This window comes from Polypterus senegalus, chromosome 11 (assembly GCF_016835505.1).
Source record: "Polypterus senegalus isolate Bchr_013 chromosome 11, ASM1683550v1, whole genome shotgun sequence".
In the NCBI taxonomy this organism is placed as follows: domain Eukaryota; kingdom Metazoa; phylum Chordata; class Cladistia; order Polypteriformes; family Polypteridae; genus Polypterus; species Polypterus senegalus.
In genome coordinates this window covers 72,158,790-72,180,565 of record NC_053164.1, presented here as the reverse complement: position 1 = coordinate 72,180,565, position 21,776 = coordinate 72,158,790, and the positions used below count along the sequence as shown (strand labels likewise).

General features: G+C 37.3%; 1 protein-coding gene across 1 annotated transcript in view; it reads right to left on the bottom strand.

Moving 5' to 3' along the window:
- The window catches only part of si:ch73-40a2.1 (ephrin type-A receptor 2), a 79,592-nt gene that overhangs the window by 35,048 nt on the left and 22,768 nt on the right, over positions 1–21,776 (bottom strand). The window contains exons 2-4 of the mRNA XM_039769029.1: positions 16,806–16,867; positions 12,888–13,524; positions 12,553–12,708 (exon numbers count right to left, since the gene is read on the bottom strand). Coding sequence (XP_039624963.1) covers positions 12,553–12,708; positions 12,888–13,524; positions 16,806–16,867 — 855 coding nt within the window. The remainder of the gene's footprint in view (positions 1–12,552; positions 12,709–12,887; positions 13,525–16,805; positions 16,868–21,776) is intronic.

The window sequence follows — 21,776 nt, the reverse complement described above, 5'->3', positions numbered from 1 at the left end:
GATTGGAAAGTTCTACGGCAGACACAATTATCGGGATACAGCTTCTAGCACATGCTGCCTCAGCCTTGGGCACAGTCTATTTGAACTTCCTCCATTCAGCAAAAGCTTCTGAGCCTTCCCTTTAGGGACCTCGTGGTTCAGAAACAGTTTCATCCCAAAAACTATAAACGCACTCATTCAGTCCATCAACTGCTCCTGGTAGAACTGTTTGTACTTATAAGTACTGTGACGGATGGCTGGGGCCCATGCCCGGCTGGGACGCCCCTGCAGCATAAGTTCCAGGGGAGCAAGCTTGGGAAACACAATATCTCCCCCGGACGCTAGATGGCAGCCTCCTTGGGTTGCAGTGGTGCCTCGGACTCCCACAGGGCTTCATGGGGGTTGGAGTGTTGTGCACCCCTGTTGGGTTCCACAGGCGCTGCCAGGGGTTGCTGCAGCAGGAACTGCTGGACCCTTCTGGGCACTGGTTTCACCACACCCGGTAGTGCAGCCGGATGTCGGCCATCAAGCACTTGGAGCACTTCCAGGTGCCCAATAAAAGGAGCCAGCAACCACCACTCAGCAGCCAGAGTTGGGTGGAAGAGGATGAGGTTGCCTGGGAGGAGTGGTGGTGCTTTACTTTTGTGGGTTGGTGCTTTGGGACTGTGGTGTGGCTGGGGGACACGGGGAAGACGTGCCCTCCAGCTGAAGAAAAATAAAAGTTTATTTATTTTATACGTGTGCCTCCGTGTCCAATCTGTGTGGGGTGGGCGCATATACCTGTATAGTACCTTTTTTACAGTACAATTACCTCACTGTAAACTACAATTATAATATTGTACAACCTGAGCTACTTATGCTTTCATATTGTATATTTTTCATTGTTTTTTATTGTATTACTAGCTGTCTCCCATGGCTCCGCCTGTGTAGGAGTGGAACAGGACAAACTTTAAAAATCAGTGAACAAACAGGTATTGCTAGCTAGTTGGGAGGAGGTACACATCAACATGTGGTAATAGGTACAGCGACTCAAAAGGAGGCTGACATGTAAGTCAGGAGGTCCCCGTCTGGCTCCCTACTCCTGACGTCAAGCTTCCCCCTCCACCCTCCCCTCTACCCGCAGCCTTTGTCTCGGATTAGTGCGAATAAATCGTTGTTGCAAGTGAATTATGATACTTAGTGTGATGAGGGAAGTCGCAAAATCAACCGAAATGTTCCAAGAAAATTATAGAAAAAAACTCTATCTAAATCCGTCAATTAGTTCCTTTGTGAAAAGCAGACAGACATACAGACTTTGGATTTTATATATAGAGATTATAATTGTTATTGTTTTTGTTGTTGTTATTTTATCATTTTATAGAAAAATAAGTTTATGGAGGATTTGCATATTGAATCTCATTGTACCATACAATAACAGTAAAGAAATTCAATTCAATTCAATTCAATAGAAGAGAGCACATATTTACAGATGATGACTACTGGCTTCTAAGTCGATTTAGATTTCCAAGCGCTATCTTCTTGGAGCTCTTGATTTCATTTTTAAGATGAAATTCAGTAAAGTATGTATAGTACATTATACACATAAAATTTTTAATTAATTTAAATAATGTATAATGTTAATAATTAAACGTGTGGGCACGGTGGCACAGCGGTAGCAATGAGCTGCCGCCCGTTCACAGATTGCTCATGCCTCGTGCTGTATGCTTGATGGGACTGGCGTGACCCTGGATGGATAGATGGATGGAATAATTAAACTTATACTACGAAGATATTTCAATGTTCCTTAAAGGTTTTGAAGAATCAGCGTTCTAAGCTTACAAATGGCTTAACAATTATTTCAGAGCTTATTGTGTGGCAATTGGTTACTTGGAGAAAGAAAAGTAAGGACAGGAATTGGGTAGTATGTTTGAAAGAGACAGTTCTGCTGAAATAAATTATTTAATTGAGAGTGGCATGTGGTGCAGCAAGCATCTTGCGAGAGGCAGGAACAATCTCTGGATGGGTTACCAGGTCATCGCTAGCACTGCGCCACCATGCCCCCATGTTTTATACATGTTTTAATTCCTATCATAATGAAAATGATATCAAGTATACATCTTAGTATTTAAATTGTTCAGAGAGCTATAATATCATGAATGTAACGTATTCTGTGTCCTGTCAGTGTAAGAGAAAGCCTGTTTAAGAAGCAACAACATTTATTTATATAGCACATTTTCATACAAATAATGTAGCTCAAAGTGCTTTACAAGATGCAGAAAGAAAAATATAAAAATAAGATTAGGCAATACTAAGTAACAATGAATAAAGTAGGGTCCAATGGCCAGGAGAACAAAAAAAAAACAAAAAAAAACTTCAGAGGGCGGGAGAAATAAACAAAATCTGCAGGGGTCCCCAGGCCATGAGACTGCCCAGCCCCCACTGGGCAAAGTAGTGTGGTTCACACACATAGAGTACATAGAAGAACACATAGAATACGAACCATTTAACATGCTACTTTAGTTACGATGGGATTTGAGAAACTAGTAAATTAAATGATTTTAAGATGAAGTTCTTCTTTAATGATAAAATAAACTACGCTATTAAAGTTGACATTTCAACCTTTTTTTTATCCACTGTGCCCCTATTTTTTTCTTTTTTCTGTACCCTAAAACGCTTCCATATGACACTCAGAAGGTGGGCTACTACTCGCCTTTTCATGGCAACTTTGATATCTGACCACATCTTTTTTATTTTGGGCACTGTACGACTTTCTGAACTTGAACTTTCGAGTTTCTAAGCCACTCTATGTCACTTGATCAACTTCCTATTGTTGTTTATATCACTTCTTAAACCAACAAATAGTACATTTTTCCTTGCCTCCACTTGGTATTTGCTGAAATTTTTCTATTTTCCCAGTGCTTTTGCCATTGTCTTTTCACAGAACGCTGAACTTAAGGGGCTATTTATATTGATTTGCATATTCAAAGAGGTGTAATTCTGGGAGGAGTCGGGGAGGGGTGGCAGACACGTGCACGTGCGTTACATTTCACCTTGATCTGGATTTATGTAGCGGAAGAATGTGAAATTTGGCATACACACAGATTTATGCATCTGGATTTTTTTTGTGCACACATTTCTGTTTTTGTCCGTATGCCATGTTTTAGAGTGAATTCTACACAGCACAGCATTATACATGAGGTCCCTGGAGAAAGCCAAGGAAAAGTAGTGAGACATCAGCTTTGCCTTCAATTGGCCTATGGAAAGGAATTGACATTGTCAACCATGAGATGCTTTCATGAGATGAGATGTCACCCAAAATTCCTTATTGTGCTCAGTCACTTCCTTGATGGAATGAGTGTCCTTGTTGGGAGAGAAACATTTGCTCCCTTTGAAATCATAGTTGGTGTTGGGCATGGTGGCATCCTGGGTCTTTCACTCTTCAACATATGCCTTGTCACCACAACTCTTCTCTCCAGAAATGTGTTGGACGTCACTGATGAAGTGCAGATTCAGTCCCAACTGAATGGCAATATTTTCAATTTCCAAAAATTGTCATGTACTTGACAACCTTTCATACAATCATCTATGAGTTCCACTATGCTGATGCTGTTGATGGTATAGTTCTTCACTAAGAAACCCTTCTGAGAACTACCAAGTCCTTACACTAGACCTATTCCTGGATGGGCTAAGAAATCCACACTTCCAAGATGCTGATCCTTCAGACTGTTCCAGCACATAAATCGGCACCTCTACAAGCATGGCTTCTCTAACCACAATCTCTGCATGGCAAGATCCTAGTGTATTACACAGAGGGTGTATCAGCTCTTTTATGAATGTGAGTCCTGGACTCCCTACAACAATCAAATCCATATCCTAGAAGCATTCCACATCCACTGCCTCCAGAAGATCCTGGACATCACTAGGGAGGACAGGATTCTACTCTAAAATTCTAGAATATTGCTCATCAATCAAAGATGAAGCCATGCTGCTCAGCCGTGTGTTCTGCTGGACATGTTAACTACATAAGATCTAGCTTCCTTAGATGGTCCTGTATGGTAAACTCACTGGAAGGACCACTTAAAGCATTCTCTCATGTCCTGCTCCATTCCACATAGGAAGCTCAAGACATTTGCTCGGGATTGTGCTCTTTGGAAATGGTCCATCATTGAAGGGGTCTATCACTTCGAACAACAAAGTACTCATCAAAAAGAAAAGATAGTGGTAACACATCTATCGATACCAACTACTGCACCTGGGGGGGAACAGTTGTGTCCCTAGGTCTGCCTTTCCTAAATTGGGCTGTTCTCCCACCATAGGAGCTGCTAGAATCCTAACTAGGAAAAGAAAATCCGAACACATTTCTCCAGTTTTAATGTCACTACACTGGTTACCTGTGTCATTCAGGATTGACTTTAAAATTCTGCTTATGGTTTATAAAGCCTTAAATAATCTCGCCCCATCGTATATATCGGAATGTCTGACACCTTATATTCCAAATCGTAACCTCAGATCCTCAAATTAGTGTCTCCTTAGAATTCCAAGAACAAAACTTAAAAGAAGTGGTGAGGCGGCCTTCTGCTGCTATGCACCTAAAATCTGGAATAGCCTGCCAATAGGAATTCGCCAGGCTGATACAGTAGAGCAATTTAAAACACTGCTGAAAACATATTACTTTAACATGCCCTTTCTATAACTTCAATTTAACTTAATCCAGATACTCTATATGTTCAATTCATCATAATAACTATTCATGGTGGCTCTAAAATCCGTACTGACCCCTACTCTCTTTTCTGTTACTTTTTCTGGTTTCTTTGTGGTGGTGGCCTGCGCCACCTCCACCTACTCAAAGCTTCGTGATGCTCCAACAATGATGGATGGATTAAAAGGCAGAACTCTACGTGACCATCATCATCAAGCCCTTCCATGAGAACCCTAAATCCAAAGAGGACTGTTTGATTTATGTTAGGTAGAATGCCCAGAGGGGACTGGGCGGTCTCATGGTCTGGAATCCCTACAGATTTTATTTTTCTCCAGCCGTCTGGAGTTTTTTTGTTTTTTCTGTCCCCTCTGGCCATTGAACCTTACTCTTATTCGATGTTAATTAATGTTGATTTATTTTGTTTTCTTATTGTGTCTTTTATTTTTCTATTCTTTATTATGTAAAGCACTTTGAGCTACTGTTTGTATGAAAATGTGCTATATAAATAAATGTTGTTGTTGTTGTTGTTGTAGGAGGGAGACATGTCAGATCTGATCACTGTCAGATCGACAGACAGCCATGACTGATGGGTGAGTAGCACAGACAAAAGGGATATGTTCAGATTTTTAATAAACATTAATTATGAAATAACTTACAATATTTCTATGGGCAGGATAATTGACAACATGTGCAGAAATGCTCAGTATGCAAATTATTACACTGTATTTGTAGAACATAAACTATATTACACTAGTAAGTCACAGAAAAAGGATTTAATAAATGACAGCTTCCTAGACGAGGGGTCCTCAATCACGGTCCTGGAGAGCCGCAGTGGCTGCAGGTTTTTGCTCCAACCCAGTTGCTTAATATAAAGCACTTATTGCTAAAGTAACACTTCTGCTTCACTTTAGTGATTTTGAGCCCTTATTGCTTAATTTTGTCTTAAACAGCTATTTCAATTGCTCCTTATTATCAATAACATGCAAATGACGAGAGCAGCATTTCTCTATTTAGCTTATTTACATTTACACCTGTATATATTTATCTGCACTATTGGGTTTAATTAAATACTTGGAAGAAAAATGAAGAGAAAAAAGTGAAGGACTGAGAATTACTCGTCCATTTTAGCCTTCAAATCCTTTGCATGATAGAAAGGGAAAGAAAATCTAGGATATGAGAATGACCTTACATAGCAGAGTTAATTTAATTTCATAGCTTCTAAGTGCATTATTGGCAAGAATTGCTTTCTAATTAAGCAACCAGGTCAGAACAAAAACCTGCAGCCACTGCGGCTCTCCAGGACTGAGATTGAGGACCCCTGTCCTAGACACATTAGGAATTTCTCATTACTGCTTGGAAATTCATATTCACAAAAGAAAACAAAAGTATCAAGTTTCACAAAGCTTTTTTTTATATTGTTTCAAATTAAACCTTCAGTATCCACACAAGAAAAGGGAGATGGGTCCAAGCATATATTAAGTTCTGTTTTGCATAAAGCATAATTGCTATCTTAACAATGCCACAAGTGTTCAGAGACATCTGTTAAATAATACAGATTAACTGGACAATTATTATGGGGTGGAGTAACACCCAGGTGATTACTGGTACCATGAGCAACAGTACACCAACACAGAAGTTGTTTATGCCTAGCCATCAGAATGTAACCTGGAATTACAATAGAAATTGAAGTAACTAAATCAAATTTGTGTGAACTAAAAGACAAACATTTTGAAATTTATCAAGAATACTGCCCTGCCATGAATAGGACAAAGAATTGAGAATGAGGAAGAAAATCATTCTGGATAAGGAGGAAACATTAAACTGACACAAGGCAATATACCCAAAACTCTGTAGAGTGAACTGTTCAATAGTGGAGTCAAGGATTACTAGCTTTTACCAATGCTACGACCAAGACTGCAAAAAAAATAAAATAAAATAAAATTCAGACATGAGCGTCAGTAGGCTTTGTGCCCTAGGAACCAAGTTACCTGAACTATTCTATAATATTTCAGTAATTATTTACCACTCTGATGCTGATCTTTCTGATCATAAAACAGGTAATTATGATAGTAATTGACAAGAAGATTAATTAATGATTAATTAATTATAATTAATTACAGAATTATGATATTTGAGGGTTCCTCTACAGTGCCTCTTTCTCTCGCAAAATTTTGCTCAAAAACTAATCAGCAAATTGTCATCTCATAACATGCTTAAGTTTTAAATTTGGTATTTTTCCATCCAATAAGATGCTGCAGATGTTCTATCAGACGGTTGTGGCAAGCGCCCTCTTCTATGCGGTGGTGTCCTGGGGAGGCAGTATAAAGAAGAGGGACATCTCACACCTGGAAAAACTGGTTCAGAAGGCAGCCTCTATTGTAGGCACGGAGCTGGACAGTTTGACATCTGTGGCAGAGCGACAGGCGCTGAGCAGGCTCCTGTCAATCATGGAGAATCCACTGCATCACTGAACAATATCTGTCTACTGTCACTGTCCTACTCCACTGACAGACTCAGGAGATCGTTCCTCCCCAACAGTATGCGACTCTTCTTAAACGTTAACATTATACAATGTTATTGTCTGCTATACCTGCATCGCACTCTCCACCTTGCATTTTTTAACTTGCACTGCATTTTTATCACTCTTTAATTAATATTGTTTTTATCATTATACTGCTGGAGTATGTGAATTTCCCATTGGGGATTAATAAGGTATCTATCTATCTATCTATCTATCTATCTATCTATCTATCTATCTATCTATCTATGTTTTCGGTATCAGGGGACCCTAAAACGTCAAGATCTGTCGAAAATTGGAGATCAAAATTTGACTTTTGCTACCCCACCATACTGGGAAGGTACCCAGCCCAGTCTAAAAGGAAAAAAAATTACAGCAGATGGCAACTTTATAGACATAAACCTAAACTCAACTATTGCTTAACTCAACTATTACCCTGCAAATATGAATACAGTAACCCCTCCTCGATCGCGGGGGTTGCGTTCCAGAAGGTGAAAATATTTTTATATATTTTAAGCCCTTAGAAACTCTCTCACACTGTTTAGAAATATTCTCCGCATAATTATACAGTAAACCCTCGTTTATCGCGGTTAATCCGTTCCAGACAGATAAATGAATTTCCACAAAGTAGGATTCTTTATTTATAAATCTAATATTTTCGCAGTTAGAGCATAGAAAACCTGTTTACGACCTTATAATTACATTTTTTAACATTATTAGAGCCCTCTAGACATGAAATAACACCCTTTAGTCAAAAGTTTAAACTGTGCTCCATGACAAGACAGAGATGACAGTTCTTTCTCACAATTAAAAGAATGCAAGCATATCTTCCTCTTCAAAGGAGTTCCGTGAGGAGCACAAAATGTCAGAGAAAGAGAGAAAAGTAAACAATCAAAAATAAATAGGGCTGTTGGGCTTTTAAGTAAATGAAGCACCGGGATAAAGCGGCCGCAATGAAGGGATCAATGTGAAGGTAGTCTTTCAGCATTTTTTAGTGGAGCGTCCATATCTTCTAAGAAAACAGCCACTGTGCAAACAGCCCCTCTGCTCACACCCCCTCCATCAGGAACAGAGAATGTCAGAGAGAGTGAGAGAGACAGAGAAAAGCAAACAATCAAAAATCAATACAGGCTGTTAGAGCTTTGAAGTGTGCGAAGCACCGTGCGGAGAGCATAACGTATATCATTGAGGAGTTTTATTTAATACATAATACGTGCTCTGATTGGGTAGCTTCTAAGCCATCCGCCAATAGCGTCCCTTGTATGAAATCAACTGGGCAAACAAACTGAGGAAGCATGTACCATAAATTAAAAGACCCATTGTCCGCAGAAATCCGCGAACCAGCGAAAAATCGGTGATATATATTTAGATACTGTATGCTTACATTTAAAATCCGCGATGGAGTGAAGCCACGAAAGTCGAAGCGCGATATAGCGAGGGATCACTGTACTCAGAATGTCTTTATAATAAGACTTTAAATGTTAACATGCCAACAGCAAATAATGTTTAAAAAACAGTCTAGAAAACATTAATGAAAGTTCTTATACATAATTATTTGTGTGATTATACGGTGATAGTCAATATTTCCTCAGGAAAACCTTATACTTTATACATAAGCTGTTTTAGTAAATAATGTTCTTTCATCACAGAACCAACTCTGGTTAATTAATTAATTTGGTTACATACAGTATGTCAGAACAGGTCTGTGTCAGTATGTTGCTGCAACATGGAGATAAAAAATAAGAAAAAAATCAGAGAGAAGCTGTTATGGCTATTGACCTATTATCATATGTGTATCTGAAATTAAGCATGCAAATGAGATAAATGTAGGAATGTAAGCAAAGAAAATGAACAGAATGAGAGATTGAGACATTAAAAGATTAGTCATTTATTCAGTGCTGAAGGAATCTGGGGTCAGAGTTTGAGGATATGTTTAGTTTCTTCCATTTTTTTCTTTAAAGTTGTCTTTAACACCCTGTGAAAGGGTAATAACAGAAAGATCAGTGTAGCTACGATAATATGTAGGCAGTTCTAATTTTATGTGATACATTTACTGTGAATCATTTAAACAATTAAATTATACAGGTATTTAACCAGTATTAACAGTCTTTCCTGTAGATAAATGTTATTAGTGAGCGGCACTGGTTGTTAATGGGTTCCCTTTTAAAAATTAACACAGATGTTTCAGGATTTAATAAATGTTTTGCTTCGCGGTGACGAGGCACACAAGGTCCACATTTGACTCTTCCGTTATAAACTCAGCACCTACAAACCAGGGTAGAAGAGCAGGCCTTTCCTCAGATATAATGAGACCTTAAAAGCGGGTCACTCTCTTTTTCTAAAAGTGAAGTTAATTTTCATCTCAGAAAGATGCATCAAACTAGTAACAGGTCTTACAATTCTGGAGGGCACTCACTGTCCTACTGCAATCTCAGCATACAGCATCATGGAGGATCTGGGCTCCTACCTTTTGAATGGAACTGCAAAATAAGGCTGAGTTGTTCTAGTGTGGAATGTAAAGTGCCATTTCATTATTGTTTGTTTTGTTAAAGAAAAAAAAATTAGAGGGGAATTGAACAACAATAGGAATCAATTAAAACAAAAACATAAAAACCATATTCTGAATGTTTTGCCAAGTTTAACCATGGAAGTCGGTTTCACTGTTACAAAGGCAGTAGGGTCTATAGTAAAGACAACTGTGAAAGTAAGCTAATCCTCTTTAATAAAACCCTTGTGTGCGTACAGTGTCCGTGTGTGTGTCTTCTAGTGAAGTGCGCATGCGCAGGGCCACACAGCACGTGTTCAGTCTCTTCCTGTGCATACCCTGTGCAGAGAGATACACACACAGGGGCGCGCGAGTCACGCACACGCACACACACACACACAGGCGCGCGCGAGTCATGCAAACACACAGGCGCGCATGTCACACACACACACACACACACACACACACACACACACACACACAGGCGCGCACAGTCCATGTGTGTGTCTTCTGGAGAAGTGCGCATGCGTGGGGCCACACAGCACGTGTTCAGTCTCTTCCTGTGCATTCCCTATGCAGAGAGATACACACACAGGCGCGCGCGAGTCACGCACACACACACACAGGCGCGAGTCACGCACACACACACACACACACACACAGGCGCGCGAGAGTCATGCACACACACAGGCGCACGCGAGTCACGCACACACACACAGGCGCGCACAGTCCGTGTGTGTGTCTTCTGGAGAAGTGCGCATGTGCGGGGCCACACACGTGTTCAGTCTCTTCCTGTGCATTCCCTGTGCAGAGAGACAGACACACACACAGGCGCGCGAGTCACACACACACATAGGCGTGCGCGAGTCACACACACACAGGCACGCGCGAGTCACGCACACACACAGCCGCACATGCGTCACACACACACACGAGTCACACACACGCGCGTGACAGACAGACAGACACACACACACACACACACACAGGTGAGAGACAGACAGACACACACACACAGACGAGAGACAGACAGACACACAGACACAGAGGCGTGTGCTTAAGAGACACACACGCGAGAGACACACACAAAGGCGCGCAAGAGAGAGACACACACACAGGCACGTGCGTGCATTGTTGCAATGTTACTTTTCTTGCTTGTTTATTAAATTACAGATTTTTCAAATGTTCTTTTTTTCCCCTGTGCTTAAACTCAATAAAAAAAAGAGTTTTTAGCGAGCAGGTCATAAGGCTATAGCGCAAATTCTTGCAGTATTAGTTTTCTCTGTTGTTCAAGGTTTTCTTAGTGTTAGTCAATGTTTTTACATTTAGTTTACTATTACGCTGTGCTTTCTATGGTATAGTTAACTATATTTGTGCTTAAAAACTTAAAAAAATATATATTTACATACAGTTCATACGGTCTGGAACAGATTATGGTCGTGAACCGAGGTTCCACTGTATTACTGTCAGACAAAATTACAGGCATTTCACGGAAATACAAACCAGTATTACTGAGAGAGAAAATTAAAGGCACACAATACAGTGACACATATTACAACCACATACTAGGTCCCTTGCCATTTAATATAGACTGTTCATACAAATGTTTATGCACTACTGTTCTAGCGCCCGTTATTTTAACGGGCTTAATGTCTAGTTTTTAATAAACATCAGTTTCTAGTAATGAAAAGATAATATTAGGATTTAAGGTAAAAATGGCACAGAGGAGAAAGAAGCATTAACTGTAACTAGGGAAATATTCAAAATATTCCTTAAACTGTCTTCCAGTGTATAATCCAACTCCAAAACAATCATCAATGTATGTTTTTACACAGTTCAGCCAGAAAGGCTGAGTAGTCAGAAGAAAATAACAATCTTCAGGCAACTCTGTGGATTTGATAATAAAAATCATTTATAGTAAGAACTAGCTCTAAGTGTAATAAGAGTGCACATAAAATAGTCCTTAACCTGATGTCTGCTACATGACTCCCCCATTCAATTTTACTTTCTTAAACATTACCAACATCCGTTTTACTTTTTTGGGTTGAGGTAAGTTGTACTTTGCAAGATGCAGTCTAATATTAATCTTTATTTAAAGGTAGGATGGCCACCTGGGGAAATTGATGCTTACACAAGCCTTTTACAACTAGTGCCTGTGAAATCAGCAATGACCAGATGAAGAGAGACCCACTGGATCAGAGTGACAATGTATATTTCACTCAGTGCAGTAGAAATTTACTTACTTAACTATGATGATCTGGCCAACATTAATCTGTGTGTGCAGCCATATTTTTGTATATTTATTTTATTGATGTTAGTGCTTTCCTTTGATGTGTATGCACTTATTTAAATAGTAAATACACTGAAATCTACAAGAAAGTTAAATTCATTCCACAACACAAAGCACATCTTAGGTAAAGTAAATCTATAACACATATACAGTATGTTTTATTTTATTAGACAGAAAATGTCTTATTATTCAAAATATTGCTGACTGCTCAATTCAGATTACAGAGTATCTGGCTTTTACTGTAAATTACATTTTAATTGATGATCTGTTTCTAAGCCAGTCCATGTGGCTAATACAGTACCTGTCTTCTTTATATAGGACTGTTAACATGATACTTATTTTATTTGAAAGCCAATAAAGTCAAAATAGTTTAGAGTTGACATCCATTAATCTGTCATTTGATTTTTTTCCGTTTCAGACAACACACCTCAGTTTCAGTTGATAGATTTGTCCTATGAATAATATCTTACTCTTATTTGGTTAAAAAAAAAAAGTCTCCAGTACTGCTATAGCCATTGGTGAGTGAGACTGGGACAAAGAAAAAGAGAAGCAGTACAGAGAAGCAGTATAGAAGGTTATTCATTATGTACACATTGACTTACTAGTACAGCCCATATCTAGAGGATCAGTGTTCAATCGGCTGAACCCTGTCATGCAAATGCACAGCTCTGCTCCATGTTTTGTTGTTACGGTGTTTGGTGGACACTGACGACATGGGCCAGTCTCATTTGCTGGCTTGTAGAACCCCATCTTGCAAGCTGATAGAAAAAGATGCATTGTATATGTTATTTCTTAATCGTATTTTTGGCAAAAATCAAACTAGCTGATTTTTTTGATATTCAATTTAAAAATAAATCAAAGCAAAACAATTGTATTGTATTTTTTCTGATACAGTGAAAAATGTTTTATAAAAATTCATATCATTTTATATACGGACCTTGACAGATATGTTCTTTTTGTTCAAAGCCTTTGTCACAGGTACAGTATCCTTGCAAATTCCCCCAAAGCCCATCTATTTGACACTCTCTAGTTGGGGTTGAATCCTCCAAGGCATTTTCTACACAGGTACCAACAATGTTACCAGTTCCTCCAGTGCTGGTCTGGAAGGTAACCAGGTTCTCAGTATATGCTGGACACTTTTTATAATACAGCCTTGACCTGAACAGGAATAGACATGGTCCATCATATTCAAATGCCAAATAGAATCCTGACCTGGAAAGGGATCCAAGATAAATACCAGAAATAATGTTGATATGTTCAAAAATGTTTTTTATATCAGCATTATACTCAAAATATTTTTCACTGTTTACTTCAATTTTCTTTGCCTTGGTGAAACTAATTCTCTCTTCATTTTCTGACTGAATCAAGTAGACATGCAGTTGATTAGTGCAAACTGGAAAACCTGGTTCACAGGTTTCAATAGCAAATTCCAAGTCTAGAAAGAGATGTTGTGCTTCTCCCTTATCTGTCCAGTCACTCCAGAACCGCTTGTTCTCTTGTTTGTAGTGAGAGTTGCACACTTGATAAACTATTTGGTTATGCACTGATTTGTAGGACAGCTTTATGCCTTTTACCTAGGAAAAAATACAGAATATATTGAGCTTCTATAAAATTTTCATTTTGATTTGGAGATAAATAAAATATCTATCTATCTAATACTCTTCCTTTGTACTTGATCACAGCACATTTGTTACGTTATATATACACATTAAAACCATAAGTTTGCATGTAAATAATTATTTTTGGTTCCTAATTACAATACCTCAGTTAATGATAATTTTATTTTTACCACTAATAACAAGTGGTACAAAAAAATCCAGGTTTTAGTAAAAAAGAAAAACATTTTTAGTGACAGTTGTGGGTAAATAAGCTAGTCATTATGTAGTCCATTTTTTGTTTTTAATCCTTGCTCTTCCACTTTGGTCTTGTTGATTGAGTTTTCTTGTCTTCACTTGGTATTTAGATCCTTTTGCCTGTCAACAACTATATCTCAATCTACCCCATTCAATTACTGTCCACCTCTTGGTCTTGTTTCTCTTTCTTCTCTGCCATGTTGGACTTTAAACAAATCATAATAAACAGATCCTAGGTACTTAACAAAAAGATTACACCAGGTACTTTAGATATCCAATAACCAAAGCTCCTCACAATGAAGATAAAAACAGCAAACAACAATGTTACATTTAAGAGAACAGCCAATGCAAAGAAAACATAGTTTTGAGGTTTGAGGAGCCCATTTTATTAGAGTTCAGGTGGCTTCCATCATTGGTACCATACTTGATGAATTGGTGATAATCTGAGACATTGACTAAAAGGCTCAACTCGCAAAGGGGTAAGGGAAAACGATTAACACATTAAAGAAACATGAAGAAAACACAAACAAAAAATTGCAAAAAAAGAGTGGAGGAACCTGAGCTTTGACTAAATTATAACACACCCACTGGACTGCTTAGTACAAAATGATCAATTCTGCCATATGTATATATTATAATGAAGAGTAGCTAAGCTAGTTCTGTAGCACTAAAAATCAAATAACCTTTAATTTACCTTTAGGTAGATGGTTTCCTTAAAGAAAGCTCACCAGATACCTATGATTGAATCTCAAGCAGTGACTTAAACGTAAAAGGCCAAATAAAGCATAAACTGAAATTATTTTAATATCGAGGACATTACTTGTTAAAGTTTTGTTTGATTTAAAGAGAATGAGAATACACATAAAAAAGGGAATATATATACATCAGTTCCCAAACTCTAACCCACAGTAATGCTAAAAAGAACTCTGTCTATTCCTGAAGGAAAGATTAAGAAAATATTTAAAGAGCCAATTTCCCTCACCAGTTAAAGGAGAGGTTTTATCATAATCAGAAATCAGCTAGTAAAGTAATTTCTTTGCTTAGATATGTATGAGCATCGCTTCTAACACCATTAAATATACGCTGAAAAAGAATTTTTAATGGTGTTAGATTTCTAATGTATTGAGTTACATTTTATGTAGCTATATGAACTCCGGTACAATAAGGAGAAAGAAACACTGTAACAAATAGAATGTATTAACTTTGTTGTTCTTAGCCACAATTCTGTGCATCACATTAAAGTCTGACATTCACTTACACAGAGTTTTACAAAGTTATTTATTAGTTTACAAGATTTAAAAGTAATTGGTAACTATTTAGACAAGAGCCCATGAAGAAAGACATCAGAAGTACTCAAATAAGTTTTATAATACTCTAGATCAGGGATGGGCAAAGTCATTCCTGGAGGGCTGCAGTGGCCGCGGGTTTTTGTTCCAACCCAGTTGCTTATTTAGAAAACAATCCTTGCCAATAATTACATTTCATGGCTTTTTAGTGGTTTAAATCTGCTATGTCAAGTCACTCTCATATCCTAAACTTTTTTTCCATTCTAAGGATATCATCCAAATACTTTGAAGTACAAAATGAATGGATAATTCTCAATCCTTCACTTTTTTCTCTTCTCTTTCCTTCCAAGTATTTAATTAAACCAAATAGTGCACGATAAATACACACAGGTGTAAAGGGTAACAAGCAAAATGGATAACTGCTGGTTTCTTTTGTCATTTGCATCTTATTGTTAATAAGGAGCAATTAAATACCGAGAATGCAGCTGTTTAGGACTTAATTAAGCAAAAAGGGTTCAAAGTCTTAACGAGGGAGATAACTAAAATGAAGCAGAAGTGTTTCTAGAGCAATAAGTGCTTCTTATTAAGCAATTGGGTTGGAACAAAATCCTGCAGCTACTGCAGCCCTCCAGGAATGACTTTGCCCACCCCTGCTCTAGATTATCTTTGTAGATCACAGGATTACAAGATCTGATATCAATGTTTAAAATTGTTCAGCTCTGTTACATCTGTAATAGAGGTGTAGCCTGCAATCCTAAACTCTGATGTTGAAAATGTCTTTCATAACAGGGGTTTGAACCACATAATAGAGACACGTTGATATTTCAGAGGACAGATGAGAAAAACTTACTGTACTGACAGTAACAGTATTAAGGAAAAGACAGCCAATAGACTGATCAAGGTCCAGAACTTGAACCTAAACCATTGCAGGAGTCAAAATAAGAATAACTGAAAACAGCATTTGAAACCCAAGGTCAGATGGTGAATTGCTAAAATCTGCAGAGTAAATCACACATGTGAAGAATCAGCAATCTTAAGACACTTAAGCATGTGCTGCGGCCTCCATTACTACATCACCAGCAACAATGCCACATGTCACAGCAATAAGGCTTTGATGGTAAATATTTATTCAGACATATGCCTATAATGCACATGCGTTTACATGGCTTCAAAAAAAAGGCCTTCTGTATAATACCTTACACTTGATGCCAAATTGCTTTATGAATGGTGTTAATTATTTTATTTTTAGCATTATTTAGCAGTAAAAATAATTTCCTGGATTTTGGTCCAAAATGTATGAATATTTTCTTGGAAGTGCTGATTTAAATTTTAATGATTACTAGTCTTTTATAAGAAGCCAGTGTTTCAGAGAAAAGGAAAATAATGCTCTACAGTAACTGTAGAATTTTTTTAACTTCACCACTGCATGTCATCCACATGTTTCCTTATTGAACCAAAAGGATCAGTAATTTAATTTGAAAATGGGATTACAAAGTGTATATGGTAGAACAATAGACTAAAATTTTAAAACAATTTTTAAATAATAGACTACAGAACATAAGTTCCACAAAAAAGAAAAACAATCAGTCCTAGAGGCTTACTTGGTACATTTGCTCATTCTCTGTGGAATTTCATAAACACAATGCTTATAATTCTTGTACAAAAGGATATTGCTGCCTTTAGGTTTTAAAGGTGCATTTGGATAAAAGGACTTACCACTCTTGGCAGTTCAGTATCCCATTCTTTAGGTGGTTCTTGATTGAAGTCAATAAGAATGCCTACAAGAGAAAAGAATGCTATCAAATACCTATATACAATACATTATCTGTTTCCTACCTGTGTTACTGTACTTACTCTAATCTCAAGTCAAGTGTCCCTAAACATCATGAAATTTTAGAACAAAATATTTTTTTTACATTAAAAACATAATCCTTTTCATTCTTCATCTAAAAATCACTTTTAAAATTCTGAAGTTTATATTTTAGCTTTGATTATTTCAAACATAACTAACATAACATATCCATCTATTATCCATCCCGCTATATCCTAACTACAGGGTCATGGAATGTCTGCTGGAGCCAATCCCAGCCAACACAAAGCGCAAGGCAGGAAACAAAGGCAGGGCGCGCACACACATACACACACACACACACACCAAGGACAATTTAGAATTGCCAATGCACCTAACCTGCATGTCTTTGGACTGTGGGAGGAAACCGGAGCACCCGGAGGAAACCCACGAAGACACGAGGAGAACATGCAAAATCCACGCAGGAGGACCCAGGAAGCAAACCTAGGTCTCCTAACTGCGAGGCAGCCGCGCTACCCACTGTGCCGCTAACATAACATAACATAACTACAAATATAATAAACTTGAGTATAATGACCATAACAAGAGTATTATGAGTACTGCCCTTACAGCAAATTGGTTTGTCTAATTTGCATGTATAATTAGCCAAATGCAGCAAATAGACTCAAAACAAGCATCAGAAAACACGGACCCTAGGAAATAATAATAATAATTATATTAACAACAAAATACATATTACTGTTTCTTTCTACTTGATAGAAGAAAAAAAGTATAAAGCATCTGCACATATACATGAGAAACAAAAAAGAAATTATAGCTACGCCCAGTGCAAAACTATAGAACAAGCCATACCAACATCGCCACTTTGTGGCATAGCCAATGTGTGTCCCAGGACTGGAACTCTATGAGCACAATGATATATATTTTATTTACTAATTGCAAGTTTGTGGAAATTTGTGGTATTTGTTACGCTTGCATCTTTTGTTGTTTAAGGGATGGTGGTGCAGTTGTTAGCACTGGTGCTACTCATCATGGATCACATTTTTGGCCACAATAATTGGTTCCAAAATATTTAGCAGATATTTCCCTAGCTCTCAGAGACACTTAAAAGAACTATACACCATTATAATCCACTCAAAGCTAGTTCAGTTGCTCCTTCCCCATTTGCCTTTCACAGAGTCCGTATTGGAGTTCATCTCACAATTTTTTGTTTTTCATTTTTATCTGTTTGATTGGTCCCAATTATTCAGTTGAAAAAAATTTAATTTGTTTGCCTTTTGTGATATTTTTATTATTCTCTATGCTCTTTGATAATTAAAATTCTATCTTTAAGGTTTAAAAATTGTTTTTCTCAATTAAGGTCACGTGAATTGAGATGCAATTGATGTATTTTCTATTATATGTAGCTTAATTAAGTACAATATTTTAGAAAGTTTTGTTTCAAAAAGCTTTTCAGTGCATGACACCAACAACCAAAACTTTATCTATTTGCCGCTGTTTTCTTATTTTTCTCTTGAAGAAGATTTGTCATCTCAAAAAGACTAACACTGTGAAATAAAACATAAAATTATGGATCACAGCCAACAGGGCAGCTGAGTGTCTCTTTTGTAAACTGTGAGATGGGCCACATATGTTTAGAGCGAAATGGGGAAGTTCACTTACCAGAAGAAGTGCAAACTGCTAACATCAACAAAATAATGTATTTTGCAAAAAATAAACATGACTCAATTATTAGTCACACGCACATTTTTAGAAGGAAAATGCACATTGTGTAAAAAAAATTCAATGCTTATAATTATTGCATGTAGAATTAATCTTGTATAAGTTTATCAATATTAATGTTCTTTATATTTTGAAAAACATAATAAAAATGACAAAAATTTTTATTTAAATTAAGATTTTTTATTCTTCTCAGTTATAAATATATATTCCCTAACAGTTGTCACAAAGATGAGAAATTAATACAGTGGAACCTCGGAGTCCAAAGCACTCGTATATCAAAGTGAATTTCCTCATAAGAAATAATAGAAACTCAAATGATTCGTTCCACAACCCAAAACTATTCATATAAAAATGATTAATACAAAATATAAAGTAAAAATACATAAAACAAATTAACCTGCACTTTACCTTTGAAAAGAATCATGGCTGGTGTGAGTGAGTTTCTAAACTCTTGTGGGATTCCACCCTATGGGATGACACGCAGAAGAGCGTTCCAAAGCAATTGCAGTCTCCCAGCGCTGTAGCAGAGAAACACACACACATAGGCGTGCGCCCAAGGATACACACACACACGCGTGTGCAGAAAGAGACACACACACACACACCCGCATACACGAGAAGAACCATCAGATAAGTTGTGATCAAATGACGCTCAGCAGACAAAACGTATCCATACTACTCGTATTGCAAGACCTTGCTCATTTATCAAGTCAAAATTTATTAAAAATTTTAGCTTGTCTTGCAAAACACTCATAAACCAAGTTACTCGCAAACCGAGGTTCCACTGTATAAGGAAATATTTTTCTAATGTGGCAAACAGGAGCAAAACAGGCAAAAAACACACAATCCCTCTCTGTCTAACCATCATCCATCCATCCATTCATTTTCAAATCCCAGGTTTTTGAGATGGGTCTCAGGAGATCTGAAGCCCATCCCAGCAAGCACAGAATGCAAGGCAGGAACAAAGAAAGAACGTTAGACCTTATTAGGGTAAACACACAGACTCATATATATTAGCGCAATTGTCAATCCACTTAACCTGCCTGTCTCTGGACTGTGGGATGAAAAAGAAAAACATAGAGGATGTCCACTCACACATAGGAAGAAAATGTAAACTCTACACTTGGAGCATCTTGTTGTGAGATCGCACTACATCACTGTGCTGCTCTGTCCTATATGTGATACACTAATATAACAAAGTCATTATTGTACTACTAGAAACGTACAAAGTGAAAAATAATCTCAATGTATGCTCTCCTGAAAGTTTATGTTGCCATCCCAACTGCCTCCCACTGCTGAAGTGAACATAGTTTATTAATTACGATATAATGAAAATGTTTAGTAACTGAGATGGCATTTCAGATTAGAACCTAATAATATAGGTAATCGTATGAGATATATCTTAACAAAATAGAAGAATGTGTTTGTGCTCTAGCCCTTTCATGATAAACACTGTCTACACCTCTGTTCTCTAAGGATCACTTATTATAAGTGCTCTTTCTACAAATGCATTGAGCTAAATTAATTTTTACAATAAAATATCTAAATAGTATTTTCTTCGCTTTCTGCTACAAGTTCTTGGTTTTATTTTTTCAGCTTAGGTAGCTGAGGCTAGATCTAAAAGTGTTCAAATATCTCTCCTCAACAACAAGTGCAAACTTCTTCCTAAAACACTGGCCTAATTACGAACTCCAAATTCAAATGTTTCAATAAAAGCTCTGTCACATTACACAATTTTTCAGCAATTTCTAGTTGTAGACTTTAATTACATAATTTTAGTAAGTCTTAGGGAGTCATGGCATAATACTGTGACCATCTGTCATATAATCTGACATACCCAGTGACTCATTCCAACCCATCTGCGACTTTCCCCAACAAATAAGTTATAGCGGTAGAGTTTGTGTGTGACGATTGAGAACCAATGAGTGCTAACCGGAAGCACAATGCATATAGTGTAGTGACAAGGAATAAGGAACATGGGTGTTTTGAACCTCGAAAACAGAAGAGAGGCTCATGTCTCATGTTTTACATACCATGACAGAATGGAAAACGAAAAAAAGGGGAGCGATTGCAGCTGAAACTCACCCTACTTGTAAACCCTTAGCATGGGCATAAGCTCTGATAGGCAGCATGTTATTGGGGAAGGCTGTAAAAATTTAGACATGTGAAAGTGTGAAGCAAAGTCTTCACCTATTCACATAATTTGAGAGTGATTTCTAATCATGTATTCTGACATACTTAGACAAAGAGATCTGCAACCCAGTCGTCAAATTTGACATCCCCTCTGAGTTGCCAACTTGAAGTTGTATGATATTGGCTTAACCATTATCATTAATTTTCTTTTTCATTATAAATATTATTACATAAATTCTGAAATTCCCACTCAACTTCTGTGACCACCAGTTTTTACTACAACTTGTTTATTAAAAAGGATAATCCTGCCTCAGTTAAAGCTTGGAAAGTACACTGGAATGCCTGAGTAATGAAATCTGAGCTTCCCTGTTTCACAGGCCTAACACTGGCATTTCCTTTTTCTAATGTAGTTCTTATAACTACTAATCCAATTTTTTATTAATCTAAGGTTTAGTCTCTAAAATAGACTAACCCCGAATATGACATTCTTGTCATCATAAATACCACTGTTACTGTTTGTGTTCATACATTTTAGATTTACCTGCATCAACTTCAGGGAAAGCTTCTAGTATTATACTAAAGTGTTTGAAATTTGTGTTCCTACCACTGGGGTTATGCTTTGTTTTTTGAAAGAACTGAAAACAAGGTTAATTTCACTATGTAGTCCTCCATTTAAAGATTCAGTGAATCTAAAAAATCCACAGGGTACAACACCCAAGTTTTAACACATTAAAAAGCAAACATTAAATTTAAATAAAGAGAAAATGGTGAGTGTATGTTAGCACAGTTGATGATACTAATAAGGTTGTGAATTTTAGACAAGTAGATTTGCTGGTGTACCATCTGAAATGATGGCTGCATACACAAGAAAATGGTATATACAGTATATAAGCTGACATTCTGAGAAGAAATAAACCCTTCCTTCACAAATTCCATTGGCATTATCTATGAAGCAATATTTGGCACAAATTTCACTTCTATAACATTTTCATATTAATATATCTGAATACTCTCACATGTAT